General features: G+C 55.6%; 1 protein-coding gene across 1 annotated transcript in view; it reads right to left on the reverse strand.

Annotated features, from left to right (window-relative positions):
* Positions 1 to 618: 618 nt before the first annotated feature.
* SYNPO (synaptopodin) overlaps positions 619 to 20,633 on the reverse strand; it is a gene marked incomplete at its 5' end in the record, with an annotated part of 40,995 nt that continues 20,980 nt past the window's right edge. The window contains 2 exons of the mRNA XM_050961926.1: positions 619 to 6,058; positions 13,422 to 15,472. Of these exons, the coding sequence (XP_050817883.1) occupies positions 5,036 to 6,058; positions 13,422 to 15,472 (3,074 nt within the window). The remainder of the gene's footprint in view (positions 6,059 to 13,421; positions 15,473 to 20,633) is intronic.

Raw genomic sequence — 20,633 nt, forward strand, 5'->3', positions numbered from 1 at the left:
GTGTGCTCTGCTTGAGCAGGTTCTCTTTGCTTAGTGGTGAGTAATGGACATAGGTAGGCCAGCCTCAGCTGCACTCGGACGCCTGCACAGTGGGGTCACACAGCAGCGTGGTGATGAGGGTTTGGGACAGTCCATTGGTTCCTCCCAAGGGATCCTCAATCCATGGGCCCCTTATCCCTGCTGGAGAAGTGGCACACTCTGAATGGAGCCATTCCAGCCCCCCTCCCCACCCACACCCCCAGTGGGACAGCTCCCTGCCCAGCCCCCTCTGAATAACCCAGGTTAAAGGGCTCTGGCCCACGGGGCACTGGGGCTGGCCAGGGTGAAAGGGGAGCCCAACGTGCAGAGTGGGTCTGGATGAGCATCCCAGGGAGGAGTGCAGCAGTTAGCGATGGGAAAAGCTAATTACTAGGGGGCCCAAGCTAAAGCCCATTGAAGTCACTGGATGTCTTTGGCTAAGCCCTTTAATTCCAGGCTGGGAGCTGCTCCCCAGCAGAGAGCGTGGAAGAGCCTACAGTGCTCTGCCTCCTGGGAGGACATTTCATCTCTTGTTAGTGAGCTAGTTGTGTCCCTGCATGACTGCCTGGCTGCACTGTATTGGGGGGCCTGCCGTGTACTGGGGGGCCTGCCGTGTTGGCGAGGGGGGTGCCCAGCAATGTCGTTCCACACTGCCCAGTGCTCATCAGTGATCAGTATTTATCTGACCTACTGCAACTAGCATTTAACCAGCCCTTGCCATGACATATCCCATGGCCCATCGGGCTTGTGCTGTCCCAAGCAGACAGGCTAAACCATCCCCCATTTCACACCTCCTTTCACTTTCAATAACGTCTGCAGTGCCCCGTCTCTCACTAGCCCTCTCCTCATTGTCCTGGGGCTCTTGCTGAGCAGCTTCTGAACTGCTCCATGCCCCAGTGTGCCACTCAGCCCTACACACCCATCAGCCCTTCTCAGCACTTACTCACACCCGCTCTGAACACCTACATGTCCTCCCGCTTGCCACACACAGCCTCCCTGTCACAACAAACCAGCCCAGGCCCCCTCATCCCCAGCCGCGGCAAGCTGTGCTTGCCTTGGCCGTGTGAGTGTCTCTGTGTGATTGAGTGGGGCCCGTCCACTTCTTTGGCACTAAGAATCCATCAGCCACAGGGTGTGCAGATGTCACAAGGTCCCACCCAGAGGCTCTTTCTAACCAGTCCTAGCAAACCTGGTAATAGTGCATGTGATGTATAGCCAGGTTGGGGGGGTTGGTTTTGTGCTCCTGGCTTTGTTGCTAGGGTCAGATTCTTGCCTCTCAGCTCTGCAGACTGAAATGCTCTCTGTAGCCCCAGGTTTCAGCATGGGTCAGCAGCGACATGAGCTTCTTCCACAAGTAGGGTGACTAGACAGCAAATGTGAAAAATCAGGACAGGAGTGGGAGCGTAATAGAAGCCTATATAAGAAAAAGACCTCAAAAATCAAAACTGTCCCTTTAAAATCGGGACATCTGGTCACCCTATCCACAAGTTGTGTCTCTAACCTCTCCTGCATGGGGCCACCGCTAGGAATGAGATGGTTCCCAGGACCTTCAGGGGAAGGCCACCAAATGGCATCAGTAGCAACCCTGTGGGATGAACTGCTGTCCATGAGACAACACATTTGGACCCAGAATTATTTTTATATGAGCCAGTAAACAGTTCACTCCAGCGGGGAAGACTTATGGTCTCGCCTGGCCTGGGTCTCCCCTCACAGCAGATACCTGGAAGCAAAAAGCTCTTCATGTTGGTCCCATGGAGACACCCAGCCCCACAGGGATGAGCTGGCTGATAATGTCCTGGGCACTTCAGCTAATGACCAAAGCTGTGTGCATTTGAGAGATGCTCTCTCCCTCTCAGCCCACTGGCCGCCCTCAGCAACACACCCCTCGAAGCAGGGCTTTTGGGCTAGAGCAGAGCTCTGGCTGCCCCCTCGTCCCGCTTCCTGCGAGCAGCCCTGGTGACATGTGCGCCCACATCTCTGCAGCCCAGTGGGGGCGCTAGAGGGCGGAGGGGAACTGAGGGAGTTGCCATGAAACAAACTTTTATGAAACATTTTTTTGGCTTGTTTAGGGATGAAAAAGTTAAAAAAAAAAAGCCTCTTTTTCAGGATGTCTGCTGAAAAATGAAATGGGACCTTTCCAAAGAAACAAACCATTGCCCTGGGGAAGGGAGGGGGAGACATTTTTCCTTGAACAAAATTTCACATGAAAAATTCCAGCTGGTTCAAAGGCTTGTGCAGTTGCCCCAACTAACCCCTAGAGAGCTCCACTTTGTGGCCTGTCCCCTCCTCCTGGGAAAACATGGGCCGAGGCCCGGGCTGTTCCCTGGGGGTCGGTGCCATGTGCTCCCTGGCTGTGGCTGGCTGTTGGGTTCATTTGTTTCCACGCTCACAGCAGAAGCTGGCTCTTAGCATGTGATTTCGCCCCCCGCCCACGCCATTCCTTTAGTGAAACCAGAGCGGCAGAAACGCACCCAGGGAGCTCTGGGAGGCCAGGGGGCTGCGGGGCGGCGGAGGGAGGGGAAGCGGAGATCTAGACACTCATGTGCCTGTACACGGATATGGTAACTCCCTGGCAGAGTTGGGCCCAGCTCAGACGCTTGGGTTCGCGGAGGCAAACCTTTCCTCTGCTCGCTCCCTGCAGAACAGAGTTCCCCTCCCGCCCAGAGTGAGTTTTTGTTCTGGCTGGGGAGGGGTGAAAGGAGGCAAATCCACCCACCTGGGACATGCCTAAGCGCGGCGAACTCCTGACTGCGCTGATCGCCGGGTGCCCCAACAGCCCTGGAGTTGGCCCTGGGAGCAGGAGCCAGGCGACTGTGCTGCCCCGGCGGCTCCCCGCAACCCTACCCCACAGGGCCTGTGAGCAGCGCAGGGGGCTGGGAATGGGGAGAGAGCGCCGAGAGCAGGCGGGGATGGGCCGCCCTCCCTGGGCTCACACAGCATTAAATCCGGGCACACTCCTGCCTTGAAAGGCCATGACAGTAAAACCACAGGCTGGCCAGCTTATCGGGGACAGGTGAGATAACACCGGACACCGCTCTGCCAGCCCATGGCTGTGTGCCACGCTGCCAGGAGAGCGAACGAGTGAGGGGACCAGCCTGGGGCGGGTGGGAAGGGCTGGGCTGGCCAAGGAAAAAGCGAAGGGGCGAGAGCGTTGGTTTTCTTTCCCCCAAGACACTGTGCATGGCCGGGGACGAGGCCACAGCAGAGGCTTCGTGGAGAAGCTCTGGCTGCTCTGGGAACCTGCAGCAGTGAAATACAGCAGGGTCTGCAGAGCAGTCTATAGCCTAGGCCAGTGGGCACATTCAGATACCCCCAACCTCCCCTCTAGTTTGAGGCGGCCTCTCTCAGAGAGTGTCTGTCGGCTAACGAGGCTGATGATTCACCCGGTGACTCCCCACAAACAGCCCCCAGGCCAGACGTGCTGCCGACGACACCATAGCCCCATGGCTAGGTGGGTGGCAGTGCCAGGCCTGGCCCAGTGACATGGCTGCACGCACGCCTGTCTGTGCATTCACCTAGAACCAGCCCGGACAGGGCCTTGTACCGTCTCAGGGGCTTTCTCCCCAGAGTCCCTTCAGCACGGCTCCAGTGGGCTCCTTTCAGCTCTCCTCACAGCCAGCCGGAGCGCTGCAGGGCAGAGGGCGTCCTTCCAGGGCAGTGCCTGCGACCATCGGCTCCATCCATTTTATCCAGCAGGCCACTTGCTAAGAGGGAGCTTCTCTCTCGGGCCCACCTCCAATTTGACCCCCACCCCTGCTGCTTGGGTCTCGGGGTCATTCCTAGCTCAGGCCCCCAGGCAGGGTCCAGAAGGCCACAACAGTCGGAGAGGGCGGCTGCACATGCGGCGTGGCTCTAAATCACTGGCGGCTCCACCCAGGCCCCTAGGACAGGCCTCCTGGGCGTCCATTCTCCAGAAACAGGCTTTAGCTGCAGCCAGCTTGGCAGGGGCGCGTGGCGCACGGTAGCGGGACGCTGGCGTGGGGAGTAGGCTTTGGTCACAGGAACACTGACTCAGTCACACCCTGCCTGGGCACTGTGGGTTAGCCTAAGGCACCACCTGCCCCCCTGCCGGGGCAACTCTGCTCCCCTCTGGGCCATGAGCTCCTAGACTCGCCACGCTGCCCTGCCACTGGGACCCGTTGGCCGTGGGGTGGGAGCTAGGATTTTGCTATTCACTCCTCCAAGGCAGCTCCACTCTCTCCCATCCTCGCCGCCTCAGCTCTGGCAGCCCTGCCCTGCGCTCTGAGTGTGGGACAAGCCCCCAGCTGCCGTACAGCTCTGGTCCTCGGCTGCTGGGACTCAGGCCAGGCCCTGCCTCAGGCTTTGCAGGAGCAGCCACTGCGTGGGCTCTTCTCTCTGTCTTTCCCCAGGCCCTCAGGCAGCTGGAAGCAGGCCTGACCCATGGCCTCCACAGAGCCCACAAAGGAAACAATGGGATTCAGAGGCAGCAAGCTGGAAAGCCCACGGCTGGCGGCCGCCCAAGCCCCCTCCGGCCACTCGCTCTCTCTGCTGGGGATTACGCGGACGGAAGGACGGTCTCGGGGCTGCCTGCCTGCCGTCTGTGTCCCCCTTGTCCCGGGCAGAACAAAAGCAGTGCCCGGCTCCCTCGTCCCACTGGGCTGAGATGTCATTGCTGGCTCCAGTCCAGCCAGGAGAGCGAAGTCTGGGGAAGCAGAACACACGCAGGGATGGAGTGATGGCCTCAGCAGCTGCATTGGCTTGGGGGTGGGGGGGCAGTCTGAATTCAGCAAAGTTAGCGGGCATCATTCTGCAGTTGGCTGTGGCAGGCCAGACTGGCATCTGCAAGGTCCCTGCTGTCTAAACCCACAGCAGGTTTGGGGAGAGGTGCTGTGGAGATGGGGAGAGAGATCATCTCTGTCATCTGTCCCTACAGCCCCCAGCATCCTCCCCCCACCACCGCGTGGCTTGGTCAGCAGGCCTAGGTGCTGGCGAGTCTATGCATCAATTCAACGGGCTCCATTCACGTCTTTGGTCACTTCACTTGTCACTTCCTGGCCTAGGAGGTGCAGGGCGCTTCCGAGGGCAGGCGGCCCTGTTTCAGCCGCATGCTCCCGTTCCAGCCCCGGGGGCAGATGTTAAAGCTGCGGATCCCTGGAGACTTGACCTCAGAGTCTTCTGAGTCGATGGACACATCTGAGTCTGTGGGAGACCTGGAGGGGTAATGCTTCACAGGGGATCTCGCTCCCGCATGGGGCGACTGCACTGGGCGAATGAAGGTTGGCGAGTAGGAACCCAGGCTCCTGGAACTGGTACAAGAAGATGTGTTGGCCGGTAGCACTCCAGCACTGGTGGGTGGCATGAGAATCCTGTGACCATCCACCCAGGTGGCTTTTGGAGATGGCCCTAGGTTCCTGTAGGTTGGAGAGTGGCTGGCAGTGGTGCCAGGGCTGCTGCCAGCTGTTGTGTTGAGCACTGGTGCCCCAGTGTTTGTGGGTAATGTGAAGGACCCGTGCCCATCCGTCCTGGCTGCTCGCGGCGACTGCAGTGGGCTGATGTAGGTCGGGGAGTGGCTGCCCAGGGTCCTTGGGCTGATGCAGGACGAGGTGCTGAATTGTGGGGTCCCGGTGCTGGTGTGTCTGCCCCCATCTACCCTCATGGCTCTCGGTGACTGTGGACTCGGGGAGGGGTTGTCCAGGGCTCTCGGGCTGCTGCATGGGGATGCGCTGGCAGGTGGTGCCCCAGCCCCGGCAGGCGGTGTGAATGGCCTGACGCCGTCTGGCCCCAGAGCTTTGGGGGAGGAGCTCTTCCTCCTGGCAGCATTGATGATGTTCCTGGCAAGCCGGGCTTGCATCTGCCTGCTCGCCTTGGGCTCTGGCTCCTGCCGCAGTGGGGAGAGGGACCTCTCGCTCCACGACGGTGACATGGAAGGAGGGGGGCTCCTCACATTGGCTGCTCGCAGGGCCTCCGCAGGCCTTTCCTCAGGCTCCGGCGTCGGCCTCGCCCACCCCTCGAAGGGGCTCGAGTGGGGCACCAGTCGTGGGGTCCAGGTCAGGGAGGCAGGCAGGGACACTCTTCTTTCCTGCAAGGGGAACACAGAGCACGGCTGAGTGTCAGGCTGACAAGGGAGGCCAGGACAAAGAGCCAGTGAGGGACCAGGAGACCGGAGCATGGGACTGGGAGTCTGGTCTCCTGGAGCTGCCACTGACTCGCTGCATGACCGCAGCCAAGGCTTGTGACCCCCTGGGGCCTTCGCTTCGCTGCTGGTAGAGTGGATAATAACACCCACAGCACTGACAGCTCTGGAAGCGAGCTGCTTAATAGCTGGCCAGGGCTTTGAGATCCTCAGATAGCATGGAAGGGCAAACCCTTCCTCTGTCTCCTTCTCCCTTAACCCTGCCCCCTCCCATCCCTCTCAATCAATGGCAGAGGCAGGCTGCTAAATGTGATGGCATGCCAGGAAGCCCCGCCTTCAAAAGGCGGGACTTCCCAGAGTGAGGCCACAAACCTGGCCAATCAGCACCTCCCAGCGAGGCAGGTGGTGTGCCTAAAATACCAGCCTCACCCACAGAGGGAGTGAAGGACCCGCTGCCGAATTGCCGCCAAGGTGCTGCTGCTTGTCTTTTTTCCCCCCCTGCTTGGGGTGGCAGAAAAGCTGGAGCCGGCCCTGACAGTGAGGCAGGGCTGGGGCCTGGAGCACAGGGTGCGGCTGGGATAACGCTGCCTTGGTCCAGGAAAGCAGGAGGAGACAAGAAGCCAGGCAAAGGCTTTCCCATGGGTTGACCCTGCTCCTACTCCCAGTGAGCTCTTGGGCACCAGGACTGAACTCAGCTCTGGTGACCTCGGCCTCATCCAAAGCCCAGGAGAGTCCATCCATTGACGTCAATGGCCCTTGGGTTAGGTCCCCTCTGAGCCTCACTTCCTGTTCTTTCTGCAGCACTGGCTCGGCTCGCTCTCAACCCAGCTCACGCCTCCTAATCCTTGTGCCCTTGGCACGGGACGTGCCCCGATTCTGTTCCTAGCCCGCGCGCTGCACACGGCAGGTCCCGCACCCCCAGCGCTAGCAGCACACCATCCGCAGGCATGCGGCATCCTCACAGCAGAGACTCGGCCCCCGGCCCTCCCCCGCTGCCCTCTCCCCCACAGCCTCAGCTCTCTCAGCCGTCGGTGCAGTGCTCGGGGCAGTGCAGCTGCAGAGCCCGGCCTGACCCAGTCTCGGTGCTGCGCGGTGGCGTCATCGGCATCGTGCCCAGGCTCCAGCCAAGCAGCGCAGCTCTAGTGCCGCCAGCCACCGGTGCTCCAGGCAGCACAGTAAGGGGGCAGGGAGCAGAGGGGTTGGATAGAAAGCAGGGAAGTTTGGGGTGGTGATCAGGGGGCAGGGCTGTGGATAGGAGTTGGGGGGGAACAGGGGGTTGAATTGGGGGCCGGGATCCCAGGGGGGGCAGTCAGGAAGGAGGGGGGGTGGATGGGGCAGTAGGAGGCAGTCAGGGACAGGGGTTCCGGGGGCAGTCAGGGGACAGGGAGAAGGGGGGGTTGGATGGGGCAGGTGTCCCGGGAGGGGCACCAGGAATGAGAGGAGAGGTTGGATGGGGCAGTGAGGGTCCGGGGGCGGTCAGGGACAGGGACCAGGTGTGTGTGGATGGGGCAGAGATCCCAGAAGGGCTGTCAGGGAACGGGGGGTTGGATGGGGCAGGAGTCCCAGGAGGGGCAGCAGGAATGAGAGGAGGGGTTGGATGGGGTGGCAGAGCTCGGGGGGTGGTCGGGGACAGGGTCCGGGTGCGTGTGGATGGGGCAGAGATCCCAGAAGGGCTGTCAGGGAACAGGGGGTTGGATGGGGCAGGAGTCCCGGGAGGGGCGCCAGGAATGAGAGGAGGGGTTGGATGGGGTGGCAGAGCTCGGGGGGCGGTCAGGGACAGGGTCCGGGTGCGTGTGGATGGGGCAGAGATCCCAGAAGGGCTGTCAGGGAACAGGGGGTTGGATGGGGCAGGAGTCCCAGGAGGGGCACCAGGAATGAGAGGAGAGGTTGGATGGGGTGGCAGAGCTCGGGGGGCGGTCGGGGACAGGGTCCGAGTGCGTGTGGATGGGGCAGAGATCCCAGAAGGGCCGTCAGGGAACGGGGGGTTGGATGGGGCAGGAGTCCCGGGAGGGGCACCAGGAATGAGAGGAGGGGTTGGATGGGGTGGCAGAGCTCGGGGGGGGGGGGGTCGGGGACAGGGTCCGGGTGTGTGTGGATGGGGCAGAGTTCCCAGAAGGGCTGTCAGGGAACAGGGGGTTGGATGGGGCAGGAGTCCCGGGAGGGGCACCAGGAATGAGAGGAGGGGTTGGATGGGTTGGCAGAGCTCTGGGGGTGGTCAGGGGACAGGGTCCGGGTGTGTGTGGATGGGGCAGGGATCCCAGAACGGCTGTCAGAGAACGGGGGGTTGGAAAGGGCAGGAGTCCGGAGGGGGTGGGATAGGAGATGGGGGCTGGTCCACGACCCCCTCCCCTAACCGGCCCTCCATACAATTTACGAAACCCGATGTAGCCCTCAGGCCAAAAAGTTTGCCCACCCCTGGACTAGGCTATCCAGCTATCTAGCAGGGAGACGTTGTTCACGGCACATGGGTGCCCCCTGCAGGTGCAGCCAGGGCTGCCACACTGGGCCGGTGCGAAAGAGGCTGAGGAGGGCAGACTGAAAAGTTTCATTGAGACACACAATAAAAATCCTCCCTCCTCCAAAACCCAACACCCCTCGCACCCACCCCCAGGTCTGGCATTGCCAGCCAAGGGGAACTCCAGAGAAGCGGGCTGGGGCACGCCCTGCCCCCGCTGGGGCACCCAGACCTGGATTTGCAGTGGACATGTTCAGTCAAGACATGGAATTGTGCTGAGCAATCTCCCCTGCAGCTGACGGTGAGCAGTGTCCTTGGGCCACTCCAAGCGGCAACTCTAGGGGAGCCCTACCAGTGATTAATGTAGATATAGCTGTGTGCATGTATGTGCGTCTGTGCATGCCCCTGTGTGTGCCCACATGGGCCTGTCTGTGTGTGGGCATAAGGCGGTGAGATTTCAGCAAATGTTGACAGAGCCAAGCCAGCTTTCGTCAAGCTCACTTGCTAAAATAGCAGGAAAACCTGCAGCAGCAGCACAGGCGGCAGCACAGGCTGGCCACCCGAGTACATACTCAGGATCCCAGGTAGGATGGCACTCAGAAAGCTAGCCAATGCTGCTGTGGCTTCACAGCTATTGTGAGCAAGCTAGCTTCCTCCAAGCTACTCATGTATGCCTACAGAATCGCGGCAGGAACTGGTGACTTTTACGTAGCGTTCCAGCCAGAAGCAGGGTGGCACAGATTCACCTCAGAGCAATTGCTAGGGTCAGCGTTCTGTCACTTCGCTTTCCTCCTGAGGAGAACTTAATAGTCAGGAAGATCAAATTTCAAAGTAGGTCCAGGAAACATCACAACAGCAAATCAACCAAGCATTGGAGTGGGGCATTGCATGGGTGTGCTGAGGTGGTTTTTCGGAGACAGAGACACTGCCCTCTGGCACCCCATTGACTTCACATCCTAACCCGCGTTTACATAGCACCTCTGATTCCAAAGGCTCTCCCAGGGTTTTACACCCCACGGGACAACTCTGCGGCTGGAGTAATTTGACACAACTCAGTTGACTTCAGGGGAGCTTTGCTGATTGACACCAGCTGTATGTGTAGAGAGAAACAATGGGGGGAAGCCGAATGTGGCCAGGCAATGGCCTCACCAGGCCAACTTTTGCCCAAAATGCACGACGGGATGGTTGATTACCTGTCACATCTCTCTGGGCCTATGACATCAGTGTCACTCTAAATGACTTTCCCTTAAACGACCTAATGGGCTTCTCCATACTTAGAGCACCAGCAAAGTCAATACCCAAGCATGACGGAGCACAAGAGGCCCCTCCCCAGCATGCATGCTGCCGCCAGGAGGGTGGTGATGGAAGAGGAGGAGGGAGTGGGAACAGAGAAGCTCCTTGGGGCAGGGACAATCTTTTGATTCATTATCTGTACAGCACCTACCACAACGGGGTCTTGGCCCAGGGCTGGAGGTTCTAGACATTCCCACCATACAAATGATAAATAATAACCCTGAAGGTACAAAACAGGCCTGTTAGTTTTGCTACAAATTGTGTTGAGATCCAAGAGGAAAGAGCAGAAACAGACTAGAGATCTGTGCATGTATTCAGAGCCAGTAAAGGAAACGGACGCAGAGGAATTAAAAGCACAGTCAAAAGTAACCTTGTTAACATGGAAAAAGTGTAGAGACCAAGTGAGCTACAAAACCTTTACTAGCTTCCTGCCCTGGGTTAATTCAGCAGCTGGGATGGTAGGCTACGCTTCCAAGTGCAGGGAAGGCACCGAACTGGTGAGCGCTTCCTCTCTGCCCGGTTCCTTGCTCTGGAATGCTCCTTCAGCTGCATTTGTTCCAGGATGTGCTGTGAGTCACTGGCCCATCCCTTCCCCAGGAAGAGCCCACAAACCTGTCCAACCTGACACTGCCAAACCCATGATCTAACTAGGAAATGAGGCTTGTCCAGGTGCTGCAGCAGCTAAAAGCCTAGTCTAGCTGGCAAGCGTGTCTGGGCTTTCTTGGGTCACTGTTCTGGCTCGTGAGCCTGGAAACCAGCCTGGGAGCAACCTCTCCTTCTGCAGGCGCAGAGCAGCTCCAGTGATGACAGTGAGGGTTACCCGCATCCTGTGGCGGAACTGGCCCCCTGTGTCTCCCCCAGCTTGTGTCTCCCTGGCACAATCTAGCCAGGGAGTTGCCATGCACTGTACTGTAGCTATCCTGTCACTGCATAGCAGTAAACCCCTCCCCAAAGGCTAGGCCAAAGGGCCAGGCCCTGCAGCCATTGCTCAGACCTATAGCGGGGAGAAGAGTGAATCACATTCTCCACCCCACAGTCAAAGATTTCGTGAAACTCATTGAATAAATTATTTGGCCAGTTATCGTTTGACCATTTCTGTGTGGTTCAAATGCCCTGTGCAGCCAATGGGGGTCTGACCTGAGTAAAGACTGCAGGATGAGCCTCTTCCCCTGGAAATACCCAGCTCTTCCACGACAGCCAGTAAACACCCAGCTATCCCATGAAATTAACCCTGTAATTGTCCCGCTATTCCACAACACCAGCTATCAGATCAAGATTCACCCTGGAAATGCCTTGCTGCCATATGGTAACCATCCTACTGTTCCATCCCATAAGTACCTGACCTACCAACACCCTGCTACTCCACGGGCACTGGCCTTATATGTAAATCTGTTTCCATTGTATAGCATTCTCCTTGTCACTTCTAGCTCTGCCTCGCCATGGCCCTCATCGTTGAAATGGCAGGTAGAAGGCACAGTAAGCAATACTGGCAATTCCCAGGGACTGTAAGTAACACATCATCCTTTTTGCCCTGTATGGTAACATTTCAATACCCTGTCTGCTCCTGATGTTCATGCCCTGTTACATTCCAATGTGAGTGGAGAGTGCTTTGGCCATTTGCAAACCTGAATCCCTGATATTTAGGCAACTGAATCTAAGGAATAAAAGAGACCTCATTTTCAGAACTCGGGCTGGTCAGAAATTAGCTGGCCAAACTGGTTTTCAGTGGAAAATTGGGGTTTCGAGTCAATGAAATTCTTCCCCATCAGTGTCTTCTTTCAGCAGAAAACAGAGAAAAACTGTTTTTTTCCAACTTTCCCTGAAAATTTCCCCAAATCCCCCCTCCATTTTCTAACCACTTCCACTCAGCCCCACCATCTCCCATTTACTGCACTGGGACCTGGGGGGGGGGGGGCTCAGCACCTCTGCAAATCAGACCACCTTGATTTAGGTGCCTCAATATGGATTTAGTTGCCTACCTGTCAGCACCTAAATCCACTATGGTTGGAACATTTTGGCTTAAGCAAATACACTGCAATGTCAGGTTTCAATCCCTTGTTAACCATGCTCCTGGCCAGCTGAGGAAAGCCAGTGACACCCATTTGAACCCTGTTTCTGGAGTCTCGTTAGGCTGCACTGATGCCTGGGAGACTCGCTGAGGATGAATACGAGACCCGGTGTGTGAACGCACAGGCTGCTCCAGAACAGAGGGATAATGCAGCCCAAAATGCACTTGGTTTGCTGATCTGAGGAGTGCGGGTCAGTGTGATAATACTTGCTAGTGCACGAGCGTCTGTCCTGCAGGGGTTAGGTTCTGCTCCCAACTCCATTGACTTCCCCTGACACCCGAGATGACCATATGGCCCAAAGCTTTAATAGCATGGAAAAACCCACCCTGCAGCATCAGCTGTGATGTGCTATGTGGCACTAAGCTATCCCTGCAGCAGGCCCTTCACAGCTGCTGTGCCATCTTTAATAAGAAAGCACTGCACACTCCCCTACACACCCCAGCTGGCTAGTGCAGAGGGCCTCCAGGATCAATGCCCCCCCTCCTCTGCCTCTATTGCAGAGGCTAATACCATTGACCCTGCAGAGTCCCAAGGGAGTACGAAGTGGGTAAAGCCCCCTTTCTCGTACACCCAATAGATCTGATGCTACTTCTTTGTGGGAAGGGAACTAAAGGCCAGGCAGAGACTAGCAAGGTTCTCCTGTCATCCCAGTGCTGCAGCAGCACTCCCTGTGCTCTGGAGGGGGAAGGAGGGTCTCGAGTGATGCTGTTAAACTAAGGCAAAGAACAGAAGAAAACAGGAGAAACATAAGGAACAGAAGAAAAGAGACAGAAACGGATGCTGGATAGAAATGCCACCGTCTCCCACTGGGAAGCCCTTTGGTAAGGTGCGCATGACAGAGTCAGTGGAGAGGAGAGGCTGCAACTGAATGGCCCGTGAAGTTGCAGAGAGGACACACAAAAGGCTTTGCAAAGTGGAGGTGGAAATTCAGAAGGTGAGAAGAAGGCTGAGCCAGGGGGTTGATGCTCCATAGTGTTGCCAGACAAGGAAAAGAAAAGGCACCAGAGTTCCTGCTGTTTCAGTGAAGGTTCTAGTAATGATCTTCTAAGGTCTGCACACTTGGGCTCTTATTAAACTCAGAGGTTGTATGACATGCATTCGCTGCTTCTCTCTCCCTCCAGAACCCAGTCTGCAAAACTGTCCAGCTCTCATTACACATACTCGGCTGGGCTGGCTCTCTCTGTAGGCTTTAGGCTACACCACACTCCTCCTCCCCTGGCCAGGCCCTGCATCAGAAAGAGCCCAGATTCTGCTCCTCTTGCTCAGTTCAACATCCTCAGGACCATAATGAGCCAACAGCTGGCAGTGGAGGGCTGGCTACAGATGGGCACGTTCTTTGCATTCAAAACCTCCAAGCTATTGGCTGGTTAGTTTGGGTTTGTTTGGCTTTTTGCACATCAATCACCAGTTAGATATGATCGTGGCCAGTTGAGGAACCCCTAAAACACCCATTTTAATCCCATTACTTGAAGTAAAAAGAAGGTTTCCACACCTGGGGTTCAATCCCTGCATTCCTGGTGGAATAAGACGGTCTCGGAGCTTGGAAGACTCCTTTGGCTCTTGGTGACAAAACTCTGGAAGGGGATGCAAAGGGAGCTTCTGGTGGGGCACTTGTTCTGATGTCTTGAGCAATAAGCACAGTCCCAGAGGATGGAGAAAGAGGAACATATGTTGGCCTGCTTGAACTTGACAGAGCAGGAGAATGAAAAACAGGGGAAGCTGTCAAGGGAGACGTTGGGCACGAGGTATGTCTCATGTAAGAATGAGAGTCAGGAAACGCAGGTTGTGGGGGTGGTGCCCCTCTTGGCAAAGACCTCACCGGTTCTTTAGCTGGGGACAGGATGAACAAAGATGATTGGAGCTGGTATGGCTGCTGCTTTGAGATTTCCAGCTCCTGTCGGGAAATCTCACTCTCCATGATGTTGCTGTTGTACAAAGATGCTGGGGGAGTTTTTGATGACCTGGCTGGACTCTTGGGGGAGTGTTTGAAGACCATGGGTGTTACATGAATATTGGAAGCATACTTCCAGGATGGAGGCAGAGACATGGTGGGAGAAGGTGACCTGGCCAAGCCAGGGTGTGCTGGGGACTCAATAACATACTTCTCCATCCTTGACTGCCTTCTGGCAAACAGTTCAGCTCCTTTTCCTTTTGCTTCGGTTAGGTTTTGATTGGGTTTCATTTGAGGCTTAGGCTGTATGCTTGGGGACTTCAGGCACGAAGACCACTCCGGGGGATTGTCTGCAGAATCCAGGTGAAGCCCACCTTTCAGGGCATTCTGATGCAGGAAGTTGGAAGCTTCTGCCCCAAGGGCAAATGGTTCTTCCTCTTGGACTGGTTCTCCTTGCTCCTTCTGCTTCCTCCTTACATCTGCATTCTGCACTAAATTCAAAAGATCTGGGTTTGGAGCCACCTTTGGCTTTTCAACGAAGGTGAACATGGATTTTTTAGTTGTTCTCCGGGCCATGGACTCCTCTAGTATTCCTGTTTTATGCAAGGGTGTTGATCTGCTTTCTCCATGGTGAGGCCCTTGCAGAATGAGAAGCTTCTGTTCTGCACTAGGATACAAGGCTGAATATGCAGGAGGCGACCTGACCCTAGTTACTGGAGGGGGGCTGAACAAGGTCTCTGCATAGGTAGGGGGTGGAGGAAGTTCTACCCCTGGACTTTTTTCTGTTGGTTGGCTTATTGTAGCTGATGATTGAGTCCCAAATGGTCTTGCTGTTCTGTTCTTCACCGGCATGGGTTTAGCCAAAGTGAGGTGAACTTCGTAATATTGCGTATTGGGTCCGCCATTGCACTCTTTGCTGGTAACCGGAGCAGCTGCCTCTTTGTCGGTAACTGGAGCAGCCGCCTCTTTGTCGGTCACGGGCACATTCTGCTCTTTGTTGATAACTTCTCCATTCTGCTCCTTGTCGATAACGGGGGCCGTCTGCTCCTTGATAGGAACTGGCGCGTTGTTCTCGCTGTCAATCACTGGTGCATGTTCATGCTCATTGACGCTAGGTTCGTGCACTCCATTGGTTGATGCTACCTTTATGTTCTCCTTTAAGTAGATAGTTAGAGGAACCTGCTCTATGTTTCCACTAGGAGACTCCTTGAGGGATGGCACTGGGATTGTCTGGAGAACGATCTCCTCACTTTTGACTTCACTCTTTGGTGGGGACTGTGTTTTCTCTAGGCAGGTGTTTTCCTCATATTCTTCCATGTTGCCTTTAAGGATCTGCAGTCCAGGATCTTCTGTGCAGAGTAATTCTTTCAGTTCTTTGCTGCCTTCTAAAGTCTGTCTCAAATGCAGCAATTTCCCATGGTTTGGGAAGCTCTGCTGAAGAGCTTTCGGGCTGCCTCTTGTGGCTGCTTCCTCATCACTTCTCCTGGTGCTTGCCAAAGTGAACTCATTCACCCTCTGCTTGCGCCTGTGGAAGAGCAGCACACCTTTGGAGTTTGAGCTGGGCGGGTTCGTTAGCTGGGCTGCGATTTTCTGGCTCCTGGCTTTGGCCTCTTTCAGCTCCTTCTCGGAGAGACTGGCACTCCTGGAAAGATCTGGAAGGAGAAAACAAAGAGAGGAGAGTATGAACAAGGAGGGACCAAGGAGCCTGAAGAATGCAAAACTCCATTTATCTCTGCTTATTACTTATATTCTCACACACACACACACACACACACACCCCTCCTCTCTGCTCATGCTGGACAGGACGAATCCTGCATTCGAATCACTTTCCCTACTGCTATGAGTCTCTAAAAATGAATGCGCTAAAGCCCAGTGCAGATGCCAACAAAACAATAAACCAGCAGTGCAGCCGGCAAGAACTCAACACACATCAAAGCAAGAGGCTCCGAGCAAATCAGTGACAAAAATCCCCCCTGCCTTGTAGTTTAGGAACAAGAGGGCGGCAGGGGGAAGTTGACCAAACATGCTCCTCTGTAGGTACGTGTGGAGTATAACGGGGATGATGCTGCAGGGACAACAAACAAAGGGTTGTGGTGCAGATCCTGGAAGATGGTGGAATTTAGGAGAATTAGTCTTCCAAAAAAGGGAGATCTAGGTGACCCCTCAGGCGACTGACAGCTGCAGATTGCATCCTTGGATAGCCGTGGGATAGGGGACTGAAAGGGAGGTGTTGCAAGACTTTCCATTATAGCACAGAAAGTTAAATCCCTTGCACTGTAACTCAAAAAGTATCTCTTGGGGAGGGGGGATATTGAGACTCTACTCCAGAGCATCAGAGATCCTCCTTCTCTCCCTGTCTTACTAGCCCTATGCTGCCATGACTGTATTTCCAGATGGGGAGCATGGGATAGATCTGTCTGGATCCTGTCCATGATGCTCCTACATTTGCAAGCAGGGTAGCTGCAAAGCAGAGGGTGCACCCAATGGGGTGAGGTGCATCCAGCCCCCGCCAGCCTGTGATCCACCTAGTATAATGGAATCTACTGGCGTGATGCCTCCCATTCCATCCCCTGCCCTGCAACCCCCTCAAAGACAAGGTTTCAGAACATGATGTGAAACGGGATTTTGAACAGAATGCGGGTTGGAGCCATCCTTGCAAGGCAAGGCTGTGCTGTGAAATTACTCTGATTCGCAGTAACGTTCAGGGATAGAATTATGCTGAGAGTCAACTCTCCAGTGCAGCAGGCTCTGCTGGGAGATGGCGCGTGGGGCCAGAGCTGGTATGGCTTGTCTTCTCCACCGCACGGGAAGTGGCGGGGACAGGAGATTTCCATATGGCTGCACTTCACCACTGGTCTGGACTAGGCAGCAGCTTCCAGGATCTGAACCAAGGGGCAGGTGGCTGCTTCAGGAGGGTCTGTAGGGCCATTCCTTTCACACAGAGAGGAACAAGCCCTGGAATGTCTTAGGAGCACAGGCCTGGAAGGAGCTCCTGGGTCATCAAGTCCAGTCCACTGCTACAATTCAGTCACAGACTCATTCGCTGGGGTTCAGGTTCGAGGACCCTGCGTGGTGAGAAGTCTCGCAGCCCAACCCGAACCCTCTGCACCACAATTAAACGGCCTCTTAGCCTGAGCCCTGCAAGCTCAAGTCAGCTGGCACAGGCCAGCCACGGGGGGTCTATTGCAGTCTAGACACACCCTAAGGGCCTTGTCTGGCAACAGCCGGAGGTGCTGAGTACCCTCAAGTCCCATTGAGCTGAGAGATCCCAAGATGGCACCCTGCTGTCTGCAGCCCTGAGAGGTTCACCCAGCAACAGCCAGACTCCATGGCTGTGCAGCCCTTTCAAACCTGGGGTCGTTTCTTGCTGTGTGTGAACTTGTTTCCCAGCATCACAGCCTCCGCTCGCTTAAACTAGGGCTTTGCCTCAACACTGCAACAGGAGGCAGCCTGTGTCGGGTGACAGGTGCTACCCAGACACTAGAGATGAGAAATCAACACGAGCCTCCGTCCCCAGAGATTAACGTGCAGGAGAAGCTCTAGAGGTTTGGTTCAGGACAGCACAAGAAGCCTGGATGCTTCTCAGCACCCCACTGGCTTAGAGATGAGACTGGCAGTTTAACCCGGCCGGATTTCTTGGATGCCTTCCAGCACTCCCTGGCTCCACTGGATCCTGCAAGAACAGCCGCTCTCGTGCTATTACCACAATTCCACTTCTGGCCCCAGCTAAAAGCAGGAAACGCCTGAGTTGTGTGAGGAAATCAGTTTATAAAAGATTCTCCAAAGTTTTGCCAACCCTGGAAAACTTCAATTCAGGAACCAGGCACCTTTTCACCCATCCCTGCTCTCGACCCTGTGCCAGTGCTTCGCTAGGGGCTAGCATCCAAGTGATGGAGGAACGGGGGTAACTACATTGGTTATACATTGCAGTGGAGCTGGCCACCAGACGTCCACATTGGGTGGGTTTAACGTAATCAAAACAAGCAGACAGGAATTGGAACGGAAGCTGTCTGATTGTGTCATGGTAAGTCTACCCCTGGCTGCAGCAGTCTGGCAGCTCCCATGACTTTCCACGCCTGTTTGTAGAAAGAAGCGAGTTTTTGTTCACATGAACCTGCTCGGGACAGCGCCCGGCACACACCTCGCTGCCTTCTAAGGCCATGCATTGCCTTTGAGACAACAGAAAAGTCCCAATTCCTTCGCTCCTTGCAACAGAACAGCGATTTTGAAAAGCAACAAAGACAACCACTGGGCGATTGGGTCCCAGTCTTCCTTCTAGTGTGTGTGTCGAGCTTTTCTTTATGGTTGCAGTGACTGTATTGGAAAGGAATTTATTGAAAGACTTCAAAAGGTTTCAGGTTGCAGTTCATTTGGTTTCAACCACCCTGAACAAACATGCTCAGAGCAGGAAGTTGGCCAGCTCTGAACTTCCTCAGACTACCCTCGCTCTTTTATTGTCCAAGCAGCGGCAAACCACAATGCATGCAGCAGGTATAAAGTTAGGAAAAGAAACCCTACTTTAGCTGGAAATGTCACAGCATCACCCGCAGGTAACCCCTAGGGCCGCTGACGAACCCTGTCGATGCAACGTTTGGTTTGGTTTCAAGGCAACACAAGATGGCAGCATCCGACAGGAAAGCTGTGTATGTTTTGGCCCGTTAGATGCAGCCTCAAGCAGTGGTTCAATCTAATTAACCCACCGGCTTCCTAGAATGGCACCCACTGAGCATTCCATGAAAGTGCTGAAGACATGCCAACTGCGTGACTCTTAACCCACCGAAAATCCATTCATGGGCCTCTGGGCTCTTCAAATGTTGGACAAAAGGCTGGATATGGGTCAGAACAAAAGTAGTTAGCGAAGTCCAAAAGGATGTGGAATGACATGGAATGCATTTTCTCTGGGTGAGCAATTTCCTAGGAAGGAGTGTTCTGAATCTCCCACAATTTAACCAGGCTGATTAGAGGAAACATCAGAAACAAAGCCCAGTCATAAAAAGTTTACAGCAGAATGGATGACATTCCTAATCTGGATAGCGGGCTGGACGCCACAGAGCATCTGGCTGGCCAAAGACTGTTCCCAGCTCGGAGTCCCATCCCACACTGGGATCAAAATCATGCTGGCCACAATTAGGGTTTTACCCGGCTATTGCTAGCAAGGTCCTAGCACAGTTCCCATGGAGAGGGAATTTCTTCAGCCAAAATATGCTACCGACTACCATCCTTGTCAGGGAAACCATGTGAGGAACTGCTGCAACTGTACACGATCACGTGACCATGGCAGCAGCTCGTACTGTTCCGATCCCAGCACAGATCCCAAAGGCTCAGAAAAGAAGCTGAGTCAACCTCTGTGTAGCCACTGGCTTCTCATCGCAGGCGTGGAGCTCCTGCCTCCTCCCTCCTTACAGGGGGAATCCGAGGGGATGGGGCAGCAGCGTCAGGGGTGTCTAGCGCAGAGATCCCAGAATGGGCCGGGTGGATGGCAACAGGAGAGACAGCAGAATGGAAACAGAGGGAGGAAAAGAGGCTAATGGAGGGAAGGAGATGGAAGGAGGAATGGGAAGGAGGGCCAGGAAGGGATGTGGCTGCTTCCGAAGGCACCTACCACCACCCTGGGGGTTGAAAAAGACAGATGGGCCCAGCCCATGAAGTTCAGAGTGGGAGCTGCCCTTCTCCGAAGCTTGAGGGCGTTTGATCTCAGAGCTGCTTTGGGCCCATCTCAGCCATGTGAGGGAACAGTGCCCGCCCCCAACATGACCAGCGCTTACACGCATGTGGGCACAAGTTCCTGCCTTGCTAGGGCATACATGGCACCCATGTGGGCCTGGCCCAGTGAACCTGGAACCCTCCTATCTCCCTGCAGGAGGCAACTGCCAGACAGCAGCAGGAGGAGCTGAGAACCTGTCTCTGATATCAGCTTGCCTGGTAACCACCCCCAGCCTGGAAACCAGGGTCAGTGGGTGTCTGAGAGGCAGTGCTAATGCCAGCTGACAGCTGGGCTTCACTCCCCTGTGCTGGTTCTGCTCCCGCTCCCTCTCCCCATCAGACAGGGTAACCAGCTGGAGAGGCACCAGCGACCACAAACTCCAATCCATATGACTAAGGGATGGGCCAGACCAACAGCTGGGGTTTTTTTTGCTTGGTATCTGAGGCTTCCAGCACAGGGAACGGTCACAGGTTCCACCCTGCCTCCCTACCCACATCAATCTGAGAAATTCAGCAGCAGAGGGGTGCTGGTCTCAGAAAAGACACCACTCCCTCGTCGCCCAGCGAGGGATGCTGAAGGAGGAGTGGCAGGAATGGGCCTATTTGGGTGGGGCAGGCTGGAGCAGAGGAGAATCGATCAGACTGCCCGCCAGGCTGAGCAGGGCAAGCACCTCCCCTGTTTCCATGGGTAAGAAGCTGATCGCCTGCAGGGTGCAGGAATCTTCCCAACCCTAACAACTGCCTTCCTCCCATCACTGCCCACTGCTGGAAGGCATCATACAATGGGTCTGCCCCAGCCTGACCATTCCTGTATTCTCGGGAAATTACAGATCATTGCTGTAACATCCAGAGGGAAGTAAGTCCTGCAGACCGAGGCTGGGTCCCCACCAATGTATCACCCTTATATTAGCCCGCTTGCAACCACGGGTGGCCACCAAGCTCCAGCTGAGGGGACAGGAAGGGAATTCCCTACAGGCTGTGGGACCTGGCATGGGGCAGCACTACTGAGAAAACAAGGAGACTCTCTCTCTCCCCTCGCAGCCTGGCAGCTCCCTTGACCTCATGGATCTCCCGGACGCACTCAGGGAGCAAATGGCAGAGCTGGGGCAG

The sequence above is a fragment of the Gopherus flavomarginatus genome, chromosome 7 (assembly GCF_025201925.1).
Source record: "Gopherus flavomarginatus isolate rGopFla2 chromosome 7, rGopFla2.mat.asm, whole genome shotgun sequence".
Taxonomy (NCBI): domain Eukaryota; kingdom Metazoa; phylum Chordata; order Testudines; family Testudinidae; genus Gopherus; species Gopherus flavomarginatus.